Source organism: Entelurus aequoreus, linkage group LG21, assembly GCF_033978785.1.
Source record: "Entelurus aequoreus isolate RoL-2023_Sb linkage group LG21, RoL_Eaeq_v1.1, whole genome shotgun sequence".
In the NCBI taxonomy this organism is placed as follows: domain Eukaryota; kingdom Metazoa; phylum Chordata; class Actinopteri; order Syngnathiformes; family Syngnathidae; genus Entelurus; species Entelurus aequoreus.
In genome coordinates this window covers 23,965,764-23,981,911 of record NC_084751.1, presented here as the reverse complement: position 1 = coordinate 23,981,911, position 16,148 = coordinate 23,965,764, and the positions used below count along the sequence as shown (strand labels likewise).

The 16,148-nt window shown below is 39.6% G+C and overlaps 1 protein-coding gene across 6 annotated transcripts in view; it reads left to right on the top strand.

The window, feature by feature from the left end:
* hnrpkl (heterogeneous nuclear ribonucleoprotein K, like) overlaps positions 1-5,300 on the top strand; it is a 46,491-nt gene extending 41,191 nt beyond the window's left edge. For 5 of the 6 annotated variants that reach the window (XM_062031224.1, XM_062031221.1, XM_062031222.1 and 2 more), the window contains 4 exons: positions 406-435; positions 523-590; positions 3,897-4,066; positions 4,154-5,300. In XM_062031224.1, the coding sequence (XP_061887208.1) occupies positions 406-435; positions 523-590; positions 3,897-4,066; positions 4,154-4,184 (299 nt within the window). In that variant the 3' untranslated portion in view covers positions 4,185-5,300. The remainder of the gene's footprint in view (positions 1-405; positions 436-522; positions 591-3,896; positions 4,067-4,153) is intronic. The other variant, XM_062031223.1, reaches the window with a different exon arrangement.
* The last annotated feature ends 10,848 nt before the right edge of the window (positions 5,301-16,148 follow it).

Genomic DNA, 16,148 nt, shown 5'->3' with positions numbered 1-16,148 from the left:
CTGCAAGTGTAATGACTGCCAGCTGGTGTGGCTGTACAATAGCACGTTGTGTAAACCGCACTCCCAGGTGCCCTAAGAGCTGCACTGGACAAAGACTTGCGGCCCGTGGCTTTTAGCTGGTTGGCTAGAAAAGCTTGACTTAGCTCTCAATTTGTGGGGATTTGCGGTTGCCGGTTTGACCCCAGCGTGTGCAGGGCTGCACTGTACAGGCATCATCATGCTCATTGGCAGACCATCCTTCGGGAAACAACATATTTGAAGCTTTAAACCTTTTGGACAAATTCTGACTTGTGCAATGTTGGAGGCGTTTGACCTCAGAAACTGCAGTGTTTGTTGGCAGTGTTCTAGTCATGGTAAAGAGCACTGTGGTGTATCTTCAGCTTTGGTCTTGTTTTCTTTTTCAAGACAACAATTCCTGGGATCACTTTCATTCTGGTGAGTGAGTGAGTCTCAATTGGGCTTTCTCGCAATGTAATTCAACACAAGTTGACTTTTTAGGACACTTTCTTTTTTGCTTCCCAGGTGGCCGGGGCTCATACAGCGACATTGGAGGTCCCGTCATCACAACGCAGGTCACCATTCCCAAAGATGTAAGTGGAACATAACAAGGAAAAAGACTCTTCTATTACTGGTTCATTTCATACTATTTTTTAAACATTTGAATAAGTCTCAGAAGTCCCACCATAGTGTATTTGCCAAAATCTTGCGTTGATGCTGGAGTTTAGACAGTTAAGAAGTGCTTTTAGTAAACTCTACAGGCAACACACCATTTTGTGTCTGTAGATTTAAAGCTAATAAAAAGAAGCGCTTTTGTGCACTTTAACAAATGTTTAAACTAGAGATGTCCGATAATATCGGACTGCCGATATTATCGGCCGACAAATATCTGTATCGGTTTCAAAAAGTAAAATTTATGACTTTTTAAAACGCAGCTGTATGGAGTGGTACACGGACGTAGGGAGAAGTACAGAGCAGTTGCGTCTTCCAGTCATACTTGCCAACCCTCACGATTTTCCCGGGAGACTCCTGAATTTCAGTGCCCCTCCCGAAAATGTCCCGCGGCATCCATTCTCCCAAATTTCTCATGATTTCCACCCAGACAACAATATTGGGGGCGTGCCTCAAAGGCACTGCCTTAGCGTGCTGGCCCGGTCGCATATTATCTACGGCTTTTCATACACACAAGTGAACGCAATGCATACTTGGTCAACAGCCATACAGGTCACACTGAGGGTAGCCGTATAAACAACTTTAACATTGTTACAAATATGCGCCACACTGTGAACCCACACCAAACAAGAATGACAAACACATTTCGGGAGAACATCCACACCGTAACATCTCTTCCGGGACGCTACAATATGCTACCCCCCCAACCCCGCCCACCTCAACCTCCTCATGCTCTCTCAGGGAGAGCATGTCCCAAATTCCAAGCTGCTGTTTTGAGGCATGTTAAAAAAAATAATGCACTTTGTGACTTCAATAATAAATATGGCAGTGCCATGTTGGCATTTTTTTCCATAACTTGAGTTGATATATTTTGGAAAACATTTTTACATTGTTTAATGCATCCAGCGGGGCATCACAACAAAATTAGGCATAATAATGTGTTAATTCCACGACTGTATATATCGGTATCGGTTGATATCGGAATCGGTAATTAAGAGTTGGACAATATCGGATATCGGCAAAAAAGCCATTATCGGACACCTCTAGTTTAAACCTACAGTCGAACACTAATTGATGCCATATTTTACATACAACATCGTAACATTACAGACACAAATGTTAGCAACACTAGCGTAGCTATGTGAGCTAAGGGGCCAACAGACACACTTTTTAGCAACATTAGCATAGCTCTGTAACCTATAGCGCCAACATTAAATACATAAATGTTAGCAACACTAGCATAGCTATGTGACCTGCAGTGCCGGCATTACAGACACAAATGTTAGCAACACTACCATAGCTATTTGAGATACAGTGCTAACATTACTTACACAAATGTTAGCAACACTAGTGTAGCTATGTGAGCTACAGTGCTAACATTACGGACACAAATGTTAGCAACACTAGCATAGCTATTTTAGCTACAGCGCTAACATTACAGACAAATGTTAGCAACACCAGCTAAGCTATGTGAGCTACAGTGCTAATATCACAGACACAAATATTAGCAACACGAGCATAGTAATGTAAGCCACAGTGCTAACATTAAGGACACACATGTTAGCAGCTGAGATAGGGTCTAGCGACCCCCTCTCCCCACCCTACGACAACGAAAGGGACAAGCTGTAGTGGATGGATGGATGTTGGCAACACTACCGTAGCTATGTCCGCTAAAGTGCTAGCATTACAGACATAAATAGTAGCAACACTAGTGTAGCTATGTAAGCTACAGTGCTAAAATTGCAAACACAAATGTTAGCAACACTTGTGTAGCTATGTGAGCTACAGTGCTAATATTACAGACAAATATTAGCAACACTGAGCTACAGTGCTAACATTGCTAGACTGACCATACGTCCTCTTTTGCTGGGCTGTCCAGGCGGAGTTTCTTAAATGCCTCAAATGAGGCATTTTGAGTTAGGGTTGCGGGTACTTTCAATGTACATTCAGGGTTAAGAAGGGGTTAAAAACTAAACAAATTGTGCGTGCAGCAGCATTCGTGAGGGAGGAACAGAGAGAGCGAGAGAGTTATGATAAACGCGCATGTGTCGCCAGGCTCTGCTTTTTATCCTTAGATTTATCAGATGTAATTTTTCACTATCCATAGCAGGGGTGTCAAAAGTATGCCCCGGAGGCCATTTGCGGCCCACAGCTAATGTTCTAAAGGCCCACGGCACATTCTAAAAATACTATTAAAATAAACAAAAACATAACAAAAGTGAAATAAAAAAGCTTAAAGGTGAAATGTAATTTAGAAAAAGTTGCAATGTTGACTAATAAAACAAAGCTGTTTTTTTTCCTTTCAAACTGTCATTGCTCAAAACATAATATTGAATCAAAATCAATGTTGTTATGAATTATTGACCTATCCAAGGTTACTTCACATCAAATATTCCACTTTGAAAAATATTTTCGGTGGAAGATTTTGCATATTTTGTGTTTGCCATTAAAAACACCTATATTAAATACACCTACAACTTATTAAATAAAAACATAGAAAAAACTACCAGCAGTGGTAAAGTTCAGATCCATGAAGGAAAGAGGAAAGTCAATGAATGTTTAACTGAATACATTTACATATGTATACAAATTTGTTTTCTTTTTTTTAAATGAATTAAGTAACGTTTATAACAACCTTTTTCCAAAACACAATATAGAATGTGAGATATAACAGGATAATGCATACGTTTATAAAAATTTTTCAAAACGCTTACAAAAAAGTGGGACCGCAAAAATTTACTGTGGGACCCCATTTTTATGACTTGATGGGGTCCCTGGGACCCCATTTTGAAAATTCCTAGCGCCAACACTGCTGTCAACATAGGAGAAAAAATGCTTTATTTGAATAAATATATTATTTATAAAGCAAGTTCGAGTATCATTGGCGTGCTGCCCGCCTTGGCACGCATATGTGTCCTCTTTTTGGGATTTCAGAATATGGTCTGTGAGTTAAGGTGCTGACTTTACAAATGTTAGCAACGCAAGCGTAGCTATGTGAGCTACAGTGCTAACATTACAGACAAATAGTAGCAACGCTAGCATAGCTATGCGAGCTACAGTGCTAATGTAACAGAAACATTTTAACAGTAACATCATGCTAGGTTAGCCTATTGGCTGAAGAAAAACACAATGCTGTTGCTGACTGGCAGATAGTTGAGAACCCAGGCTTTATTTGAAGATATATAGTGTAGTGACGTTTAAATTCGGCACTTATGATGATCTTGCAGCTTGCTGGCTCCATCATTGGCAAGGGTGGACAAAGGATCAAGCAGATCCGTCACGAGTCTGGAGCGTCCATCAAGATTGACGAGCCGCTAGAAGGCTCAGAGGACCGCATCATTACCATCATAGGAACGCAGGACCAGATCCAGAACGCCCAGTATCTGCTGCAGAACAGGCAAGTGCTCCACACTGACAGACTGGGCTTGAAAGGGCTGAAAAAGTCGTCATGTCTTCATTGACATGTCTTGGTTTTTAATTCCAGCGTGAAGCAATACTCCGGTCGGTTCTTCTAGAAAGGAACGAAGAGGCGTGAAGCCATGCTGTACGAACTGTTCACTCCCTCCTTTCACAGCCGACATTCCTCGTCTGTGGACGGATCACACAATCTCTTGTCACAGCTTCTACAGTATCGATAGCACTTTTGGAAAACCAAGGAGCTGTAACGTCTGATCATTTTTCAGGACATTCTCATTCGTGACACCATTTAAAGTTCAAGTTTGCTGTTGTTTGCCACCCTCAGCCTGCGTTACAGTGCAGCACGCAGAACGTAGATCATTGTTTTTTCTACTTCATACTCTCCAAAAGAAGAGGTTTAACCATTTAGAATAATACTTTTTTTCCCCCCATAAGAGAATGTGTATTGTGTGCTAAAACAGGCTGTGTGCTATGAAATCACATGTTTTTACATCTGCACAGTACATTTGCAGCAAATATCGCCGTGACCAGTTAAGACCTTATTGGCGCCTCAAAACAACTTATTTAAATAGTGGTTCTCAAACGTTGTTCACCAAGTACCACCTCTGGAAAAAGTTAAGCTCCAAGCACCACCATATTGACCAACATTACAATACAGTAGCGTCGTAGGCCTACGTATTCATTAAAAACAAGGCAGAGGTTTTATTTGACAAGTATATTTAATATTCTTGGCCTCTGTAACATTACACACGATTTGAACAGTAACAGTGTGTTGGAATATAGGAACATCTGTACTTTAATCACTTTGAGAATCACTATTAAAATGTCTTGTTCCCCTTCTCTTTGCTATTGCTAATATTTGAGCATAAATGATCATTACACCCTCATTTGTGAAATACTTTTTGCTTTAATGTTCAATGAATGTGCCAGTTTGATATTTCAAGAGATTTTTTAGATATGTTTTTCATAGGGACACGAGGAAGCTGTGTATATTTACAATACATAGACACCCTTTCATCAAGTTTTTCTTCATCTCGGAAGGAGATTGCGCCAAATGGTTTGATACTACAGTATGTTTTTTGGTTTTATTTTTAGTGATAGTTAATTGTATTTCTGCATCGGGTGCTTCTTATTTTGGTGATCTGTAACCATTTTTAAAATGTATCTGTTTGATATCTTACAGGTGTTGGCTAAATAAACGGTTTTGCACCGTGTGTCGTTTATTTGCACCGAGGTTTCTGGGTTGGTAAGGAAAAAGACAAACATACACTTTTATACCTAAGCTCAACATGCTTGAAACTACTGTAGTGATGGATAAAAGACTCCTCAGTGAGTGTATGGCAAAATCACTAGCTGTATTGACACAGCACTGATTCTGTGTTTGTGTTCCATAATAGCAACCAGCTTGGATATAACAACAACAAAAATGATGTTAATTTTATTAATAAATTAAATGAATAGCAATATATAGATATTTTTTGGACCTTACACTTCAGGAATTGTCTTTTTTTTTTCAATTTAAGACAAACGCATGCCGCTAAGTATACACTGTCACTTGTGAGTCGAAAGAAGAGCTTCCTGATTAACATAGTTTGTTGCTTCACAGTCAACGACACAGCAGTTGTATCAATCATGTGTTTTTTTCTTCAAGTGACACACAAACGCATGGAGGGACACAGTATTGATGCTATAGTTTCGTTTGACCCATCACTATTACTAATACTTCTATTGCACCGAAAATACTTGTAATGGGGGAAATATGGATTTAATTCCCTGCTGATTTTGCAAGTTTTGGCAGCAAATGAAATAAGGTACCATCTACTGATTCCCTTTTATCACAAACCGGTGGATCGTAATGCACTATAATTACTTGGTTACGTTCAATTATGGAACTTTGAGGATAAATTGTACTTTTACTTGAGTATTTTTGTGTGAAAGACGCTACTTTTACTTGGTTACATTGAGTTTTATTATAATCGCTACATGTGTTTTTATTATATTCATTTATAATCTATTGATTAGCGATGTGCGGCTCGATACTGAAATATCGGTACAGCTAATACCCGATCTTTATCAAAACAGCCATACTTTTGATACTTTAGTTCAGGAGTGTCCAAACTTTTTCCAGCAAAGGCCACATACTGAAAAGTCATAAGTACATCATTAGTACATATCGGAACAGTTCAGTTTTTTTCTCATTCCATACCGATTTTAATTTGTTGTTGCCATATAAGGATCGAATAATAGGATTACGTAACTGCATAACATAGTGGCAAAAATGCTGCCTGTACAAAAATATTAATAATCAGTTACATATTTAACATTATTGTTGTAATTTTTAAAATTGAATACAATAGTATTTTATTTTTTAAACAAAGTATATTTTACTATTTTGAGATTTTCTAATATTTTAGATCGGGGTGGCTAAACTATTTTTTTCATACTAAACACACACACATATATATATATAATTTTTTTAAAAGACAAAACTAGAGATGTCCGATAATGGCTTTTTTGCCGATATTGTCCAACTCTTAATTACCGATTCCGATATCAACTGATACCGATATATGCAGTCATGGAATTAACACATTATTATGCCTAATTTTGTTGTGATGCCCCGCTTGATGCTTCTTAAAGTACCAATGATTGTCACACACACACCAGATGTGGTGAAATTTGTCCTCTGCATTTGACCCATCCCCTTGGGGAGCAGTGGGCAGCAGCGGCGCCGCGCCCGGGAATCATTTTGGTGATTTAACCCCCAACCCCCAAGCAGGGAGGTTATGGGTCCCATTTTTATAGTCTTTGGTATGACTCGGCTGGGATTTGAACTCCAACCTACTCAGGGCGGACACTCTAACCACTAGGCCACTGATAAAGTAAACAATGTAACAAGGTTTTCCAAAATAAATCAACTCAAGTTATGGAAAAAAATGCCAACATGGCACTGCCATATTTATTATTGAAGTCACAAAGTCCATTATTTTTTTTAACATGCCTCAAAAAAGCAGCTTGGAATGTGCACAAACATTACATAGAAACTAGTAATGAATGAAAATGAGTCAAATTAACAGTTAAAGGTTAGTACTATTAGTGGACCAGCAGCACACACAATCATGTGTGCTTACGGACTGTATCCCTTGCAGACTCTATTGATATATATTGATATATAATGTAGGAACCAGAATATTGATAACAGAAAGAAACAACCCTTTTGTGTGAATGAGGGAGGGAGGATTTTTGGGTTGGTGCACTAATTGTAAGTGTATCTTGTGTTTCTCCATTCCACCAATCAAACGGAGCCTGGCAGTCACATGACCGCACTCACACTACATAACGTAAAGAGCGACATGACGTCAGACGAGGCAGCGCAACTCTTCAATGTTTAGCTTTCAATCTAGCTGTAACAACCAAAAAGCTGTGAAAACTATGAGGCTGTGCTCCAAATTTGGATTATTTACGGAATTTGTGTGAGCCTTTGGCTTTACACATTGCTACATATATATAGTTTGCATTCTACTTTAGTTGCTTTATTGAGTTTACAACCCCCTGGTGCTGTTTCTGTACTTGTTTTGATTATTATTGTTTCTTTACTTGTTGGTAGAGATGTCCGATAATATCTGACTGCCGATTTTATCGGCCGATAAATGCTTTAAAATGTAATATCGGAAATTATTGGTATCTGTTTCAAAAAGTAAAATTTATGACTTTTTAAAACGCAGCTGTACGGAGTGGTACACGGACGTAGAGAAAAGTACAGAGCGCCAATAAACCTTAAAGGCACTGTCTTTGCGTGCCGGTCCAATCACATAATATTTATGGCTTTTCACACACACAAGTGAATGCAAGGCATACTTCAAGATTCAAGATTGTTTATTGTCATATGCACAGTTAAGCAGACAGTTTGCCGTACAATGAAAATCTTACTTTGCTTGGTCAACAGCCATACAGGTCACACTGAGGGTTGCCGTATAAACAACTTTAACACTGTTACAAATATGCGCCACACTGTGAACCCACACCAAACAAGAATGACAAACACATTTCGGGAGAACATCCGCACCGTAACACAACATAAACACAACAGAAAAAATACCCAGAACTCCTTGCAGCACTAACTCTTCCGGGACGCTACAATATACACCCCCCACACCCCCACCTCAACCGCGCCCACCTCAACCTCCTCTTCCTCTCTCAGGGATGAGCATGTCCCAAATTCCAAGCTGCTGTTTTGAGGCATGTTAAAAAAAATAATGCACTTTGTGACTTCAATAATAAATATGGCAGTGCCATGTTGGCATTTGTTTCCATAACTTGAGTTGATTTATTTTGGAAAACCTCGTTACATTGTTTAATGCATCCAGTGGGGCATCACAACAAAATTAGGCATAATAATGTGTTAATTCCACAACTGTATATATCGGTATCGGTTGATATCGGAATCGGTAATTAAGAGTTGGACAATATCGGAATATTGGATATCGGCAAAAAAGTCATTATCGGACATCTCTATTTATATCATATCAGTAGAAATATTCACATTAATGCTAACAACAATTCCCCTTCCAAGTAGAGAAAACATGTTGCAATAAGTCAGTGGCGGGCCGTACATTTACCACCTAGGCCTTCAATGATTACCTCTCAAAATATCATCATTTATGTCACCACATGACCATTGCTGGAGAAATACTATACAGGAACACATTTACACCCTCCTGGGCATTGAACCACCACCAACAGTGTACAAAACGGGTTATTTTCTGGCGCATTTAAAAATCACTAAACCTGCATCAGCAATTAAAACATATCTAATGTAGTACTGTCAAAATTTAAACTGCAAAAAAACATGTTAAACGTGAAAAAATAAAGAAATTAAATATATGAACTCACAATTAGTAGAACCCATTCGAGCTTCCGGGGTTGACCGACATCGTTTCTCTTGAAATATCCTTCTTGAAAATCCATCCATCCATCCATCCATCCATTTTCTACCGCTTATTCCCTTCGGGGTGGCGGGGGGCGCTGGAGCCTATCTCAGCTACAATCGGCCGGAAGGCGGGGCACACCCTGGACAAGTCGCCACCTCATCGCAGGGCCAAAACAGATAGACAGACAACATTCACACTCACATTCACACACTAGGGCCAATTTAGTGTTGCCAATCAACCTATCCCCAGGTGCATGTCTTTGGAGGTGGGAGGAAGCCGGAGTACCCGGAGGGTACCCATGCACTCACGGGGAGAACATGCGAACTCCACACAGAAAGATCCCGAGGCCAGGATTGAACTCACGACTACTCAGGACCTTCGTATTGTGAGGCAGACGCATATGTGTTGTCTTTTCTAATCATAAAAGATGCAGACGAGGCGTGTTGGCTGAGTTCTTAAAGTTTACTCCACAGCGTGCTCATCAAAAACACCCCATGGCTACATTCAACATAAACGGAGCTACTGCGCATGCGTGTCACTACCGTGGCATGCTGGGTAATGGAGTTCTTATGTTACCTAGCTCATAACGTCACAATATATATCTGTTTTAGGCCAGCTAGAAGGCCTTACTGACAACAACTTGTGATCTGATTGGCTATCGCAACTGTCTGTCACCTGTATGTTCACTTAGAGTGCAACGGACGCCAGCAGTGTTGATTCTGAAGGCTCTGGGCAGATTTGGTACAGCATGGCAACATAAGCTAGCTGAATTCTGATTGGATAAAAACTCTATAACCTAAAAACAACAGCACTGGAAGGAGCATACTATGACATGAAGAGAATATGAATACTTTTAGATATTTAGGGAAAGTACATTAAAAAAATACTTTTGTCTTTAATTATGATCACAATTTCTGGTTATGTTAGGCCAGCAGAGAAGGACTTGCTGGCCCTGACGGCACACCACTGCAATAAGTTACAGATGGTTGTCAAACTTGTTTTTGTTGAGTGCGACATGTGGCTGCTCTCAAAGTTCTGTTTGTAACAGTAAATAATATTTGAATTTGCCTATGCCTGTGATTATTATATATATTTTGTTGTACGCCGTAAAAAACTTTAGATTTTACAGTAAAAAACTGCCAACTCAATTAACATTGTTGTCCACACTGTAGTCAATAAGCTCCACCTCCTCTTGTGGGGCAGACTGGCTCATATATGGACACACATTCTAATCCAAAATAGTTTATAACTCTAGTTTATTTTGGTACCAAGATGATTCCCGAGCGCAGCCACCGCTGCTGCTCACTGCTCCCCTCACCTCCCAGGGGGTGAACATGGGGATGGGTCAAATGCAGAGAGTAATTTCACCACATCTAGTGTGTTTGTGACAATCATTGGTACTTATATCTCTTACTAGACTCGCTGTGGAAGTGCTAAAAATCACAACATGGCTGGCGCAGTCGAAGTGGAGGCACGTAAATAAGACCGCCCACAAAACGAGGCATCCCGAAGAGACGACCAGAAAACGGTCTGTCAATCATAATCCATGCACAATGTTGACCATAGAACCACCATTACGTCACGTGGTATGTAGACCACAAGTAAGTATATAAATGTAGAAAAAGAAAATCATAATATGACTCTTTTAAGTATACAGGCCCATGCTTCGTGTGTGTGGCGCAGTGATGTCAGGGGAGGCAAGTGAGGCAGTGCCTCACCTTGCCACCAGGTGGCTTAACCATGAGATGTTCAAAAACGAAGTAATAAAATTAAATAAGTTGGAATATTTCTCTTTTGGTCTATGCTTTTTTATGTGATTTTGGTGTGGTTCCTGTATATTTTGATCATTTTCATGGTGAAAAGCGCGGAAATTCCGTGTTTCCTGTTCAAAATAATGCAGCAGACGAGAAGTAAAAGGCAGGCCATGAGGCAGCAAGTACCTCTGCCTCAAAATAGGGGGCGATATATTGTCAACATGCAGTTCAATGCCTCTGCAATACTCTGACTCGCCACACTGGGGGAAGTGGGGGCGCTCAAGCTAGCAGACACATGTCTCTCCAGCGGAAGCCAGCCTTTTTTATTTTTTTAAAACTGTATTTATAACAAACATGGCATCTTTACTAGCGTAAGCCAGCGTTTGTGGGTGTTTTTTTGTCAGATGCAAAAATATTGTTTTATTGTTTGAAATTAAATTGAATTATTTAAACTATTATACAAACATGGGGTCTGGTTCAAATATAGAGATGAGGGTCTTTAATTTGACCTGCTGTTGTACTCTGTTTCAAAGTGTTAACATGTACTAAATGTTTCTTATGTTGTCTATTACCATTGTTGGTATTTTGTCTATTACCATTGTTGGTATATTCATTCTTCCTACATTGTTGATCAAATGTATTCTTACAGTGTAATAATTATTGTTACCTGTGGTAATGCCACCATGATACAACTTTTGTATCATAATCCTTAAACAAAGTAACAGTGAAACTCAATGTATTAATCACTGTATTGAGAACTGGGGGTGGGATTAAATAAATGATCTTCTTCCCACTCCCTTTCAGGCAAAACGGGACCATCATGCTTACATACTGTACATTACCTTTTGCATTATATTAATTTATGTTATTACATGTTGTCTACCTCAGTGTTTTTCAACCACTGTGTACCGCGAGATACAGTCTGGTGTGCCGTGGGAGATTATGTAATTTCACCTAATTGGGTTAAAAACATTTTTAGCAAACCAGTAATTATAATTTGCAAATAATGTGCCGTTGTTGATTGTCTGTGCTGTCTAGAGATCGGCAAAGTAACCGTGTAATACTCTTTCATATCAGTAGGTGGCAGCAGGTAACTAATTGCTTTGTAGATGTTGGGAACATGGTTTGTCGTGCTCACAATATGCAGGCGACAGCGGGAGGCAGCGTGCAGATAAAAAGGTGTCTAATGCTTAAAACAAAAATAACAAAAGGCGAGTGCCGCTAAGAAAAGGCATTGAAGCTTAGGGGTAGCTATGCAAAACGAAAGTAAAACTGAACTGGCTGCAAAGTAAACAAAAACAGAATGCTGGACGACAGCAAAGACTTACAGCGCGTGGAGCAGACGGCGTCCACAAAGTACATCCGTACATGACATGACAATCAACAATGTCCACACAAAGAAAGATAAAAAACAACTTAAATAGTCTTGATTGCGAAAACAAAGCAGGTGCGGGGAATAGCGCTCAAAGGAAGACATGAAACTGCTACAGGAAAATACCAACAAAACAGGAAAAGCCACCAAAGGAGCGCAAGACCAGAACTAAAACACTACGCATGGGAAAACACCAAAAAACTCAAAATAAGTCACGTCGTGATATGACAGGTCGTGACAGTACACCTACTTTGAGACAAGAGCTATAGTGATGCATGCTTGGTTATGGTTTAAAGTCATATCCAACAATTGTGACATCCATCCATCCATCCATTCATTTTTTACTGCTTTTCCTTTTTCGGGGTCGCGGGGGGTGCTGGAGCCTATCTCAGCTGCATTCTGGCGGAAGGCGGGTATACACCCTGGACAAGTCGCCACCTCATCGCAGGGCCAACACAGATAGACAGACAACATTCACACTCACATTCACACACTAGGGCCAATTTAGTGTTGCCAATCAACCTATCCCCAGGTGCATGTATTTGGAGGTGAAAGAAGCCGGAGTACCTGGAGAGAACCCACGTAGTAACGTGCAAACTCCACACTGAAAGATTCCAAACCCGGGATTGAACTCAGGACTACCCAGGACCTTCGACAACGACTTTTTATTGTCTACTGAGTTTAATTTTTTAATGATTTCTGCTGGTGGTGTGCCTCTGGATTTTTCCAATGAAAAAAATGTGCCTTGGCTCAAAAAAGGTTGAAAAACACTGGTCTACCTTGTACTTTTTTTTTTACGTCCTTAACTGAAATAAATGAATAAAATAAAGAAATAAAAAAATAAAATATGGAGGGTTATATATTGTATCCAAGATTAAATACTGGATTTTAAGACAAAATGAATGTGATCGTACAAAGTACGTTTCCACGGAGGATAATCTCATATTGCACATGTACGGAAAAAGATGTCTAAGAGTATTTTTATATTAAACAAGGTCAAATATGTGTTAGATTACAGGGCAATGCGTATATTGTATTGTGCACTTATATTGCCATATATCAGCTACTGTGTGGAAGTGTGGGGGAACACATTTAAGAGTAACATAAAGGCATTGTATCAACTACAGAAAAGAGCTATAAGGATTATTCATAAAGTAGATTACTTAGAACACACTAACATATTATTTATTAATTATGGTTTATTGAAACTACAGGAGCTAGTAAAGTTACAGACATTATGTGTTATGTTTAAGGCTAAAAGTAAAACATTACCAGCAAATTTACAAAAAAATGTTTGTCATCACTTCTGAGAATGAAGAGCATAGAAGAAAAGGTCATTTCAAACATCAGTATTCAAGGACAACTTTAAAACAAATGTGTATGTCAGTGGTGGGGGTTAAACTATGGAATTCTCTTTACAATGAGATAAAAGACTGTAAAAATATATTCCAATTGAAAAAAATCTATAAAGACAGAATAATAAGATCATATGGACAGCCATAAGTGTTTACATTTTGCTTTATATTGATTATTTTACTTGTTTTTTTGTCTGGTTTTGTATTTGTTTTGTATCATCCCGTGAGGTGTGTATTACTTTTTTTGTTCGGTTTGTACTTCATGAAGTTTTGTACTTGTTGTGTTTTTTTGTGTGTTTTTTGTTTGTTTTCATTATATTTGGATATATTTGTTTGGTTTGTATGATATCCATTAAATAAGACTATGTATTATGTTGAAGGGGGCTGGAAAATATAAGAATTTTCTTCATCCTGCTCCTTCTCAGGCATTGGTGTGTAAATGTGTGTTTAGTTTCTGAGGTTTAATTGTCTACTGATCAAAGATGCACATCAATGAAGGAGATAAAAAAAAAAAATGAAATGAAATGAAAAATGAAAAATAGCTATTGCTGCTTCAGATACAAATATAGAAAGGTAAGATACACTCACAATGCTTGCTTTATTTTGTTAAAAGCAAATGGGACCACACAGTATTTAATAACAACTTGATCAAATACTTTTTGGCCCCCATTTATCACATCCTAATATCATTGTGATAACGTTTTTATGAAAGCAAATTACTCGCTTCTTTTTTCATTCATCCATCCATTTTCTACCGTTTGTCCCTTTTGGGGTCGCTGGAGCCTATCGCAGCTGCATTTGGGCGGTAGGCGGGGTACACCCTGGACAAGTCGCCACCTCAACGCAGGGCTCCCTTCTTTTTCTTGTTACTCTAATGCAGTGGTTCTTAACCTGGGTTCGATCGAACCCTAGGAGTTCGGTGAGTCGGGCTCAGGGGTTCGGCGGAGGTCAAAACGCACCCGACTCATCTAGTAAATAAAAACTTCTCCCTATCGGCATATTACGGATACGGCAACAGCAGAAGTCAGACTGATTTGCAGGTGTGTAATTTGTTGTGAGTTTATGCACTGTGTTGGTTTTGTTCTTTGAACAAGGTGATGTTCATGCACGGTTCATTTTGTGCACCAGTAAAAAAACATGGTAACACTTTAGTATGGGGAACATATTCACCATTAATTAGTTGCTTATTAACATGCAAATTAGTAACATATTGGTTCTTAAAGGCCTACTGAAACCCACTACTACCGACCACACAGTCTGATAGTTTATCTATCAATGATGAAATCTTAACATTGCAACACATGCCAATACGGCCGGGTTAACGTATAAAGTACAATTTTAAATTTCCCGCGAAACTTCCGGTTGAAAACGTCTATGTATGATGACGTATGCGCGTGACGTCAATCGTTGAAACGGAAGTATTCAGACACCATTGTATCCAATACAAAAAGCTCTGTTTTCATCTCAAAATTCCACAGTATTCTGGACATCTGTGTTGGTGAATCTTTTGCAATTTGTTTAATGAACAATGGAGACAGCAAAGAAGAAAGCTGTAGGTGGGATCGGTGTATTAGCGGCTGGCTGCAGCAACACAACCAGGAGGACTTTGAGTTGGATAGCAGACGCGCTATCCGACGCTAGCCGCCGACCGCACCGATGATCGGGTGAAGTCCTCCGTCACGCCGTTGATCGCTGGAACGCAGGTGAGCACGGGTCGTGATGAGCAGATGAGGGCTGGCGTAGGTGGAGAGCTAATGTTTTTAGCATAGCTCTGTTGAGGTCCCGTAGCTAAGTTAGCTTCAATGGCGTCGTTAGCAACAGCATTGCTAGGCTTCGCCAGGCTGGACAGCATTAACCGTGTGGTTACAGGTCCAGGGTTTGGTTCTGTGTCTCCTGATAGTAGAAGTAATAGTAGTATTGTTGATCTTCTGTCTATCCTTCCAGTCAGGGGCATGTTTATTTTGTTTCTATCTGCAGTTAAGCACGATGCTATCACGTTAGCTCCGAAGCTAAATTGCTTCACCGATGTATTGTCGTGGAGATAAAAGTCACTGTGAATGTCTATTTCGCGTTCTCGACTCTCATTTTCAAGAGGATATAGTATCCGAGGTGGTTTAAAATACAAATCCGTGATCCACAATAGAAAAAGGAGAAAGTGTGGAATCCAATGAGCCCTTGTACCTAAGTTACGGTCAGAGCGAAAAAAGATACACCCTGGCGTCCTGCACTGCACTCTAATCCTTCACTCTCACTTTCCTTATCCACAAATCTTTCATCCTCGCTCAAATTAATGGGGTAATCGTCGCTTTCTCGGCCCGAATCGCTCTCGCTGCTGCTGGCCATGATTGTAAACAATGATGTGAGCGCTCCACAACCTGTGACGTCACGCTACTTCCGGTACAGGCAAGGCTTTTTTATCAGCGACCAAAAGTTGCGAACTTTATCGTCGATGTTCTCTACTAAATCCTTTCAGCAAACATATGGCAATATCGCGAAATGATCAAGTATGACACATAGGATGGACCGGCTATCCCCGTTTAAATAAGAACATTTCATTTCAGTAGGCCTTTAATTAGTTGCTTATCAACATGCAAATTAGCAACATATTGGTTCTTAACTAGTCATTATTAAGTACTTATTAATGCCTTAT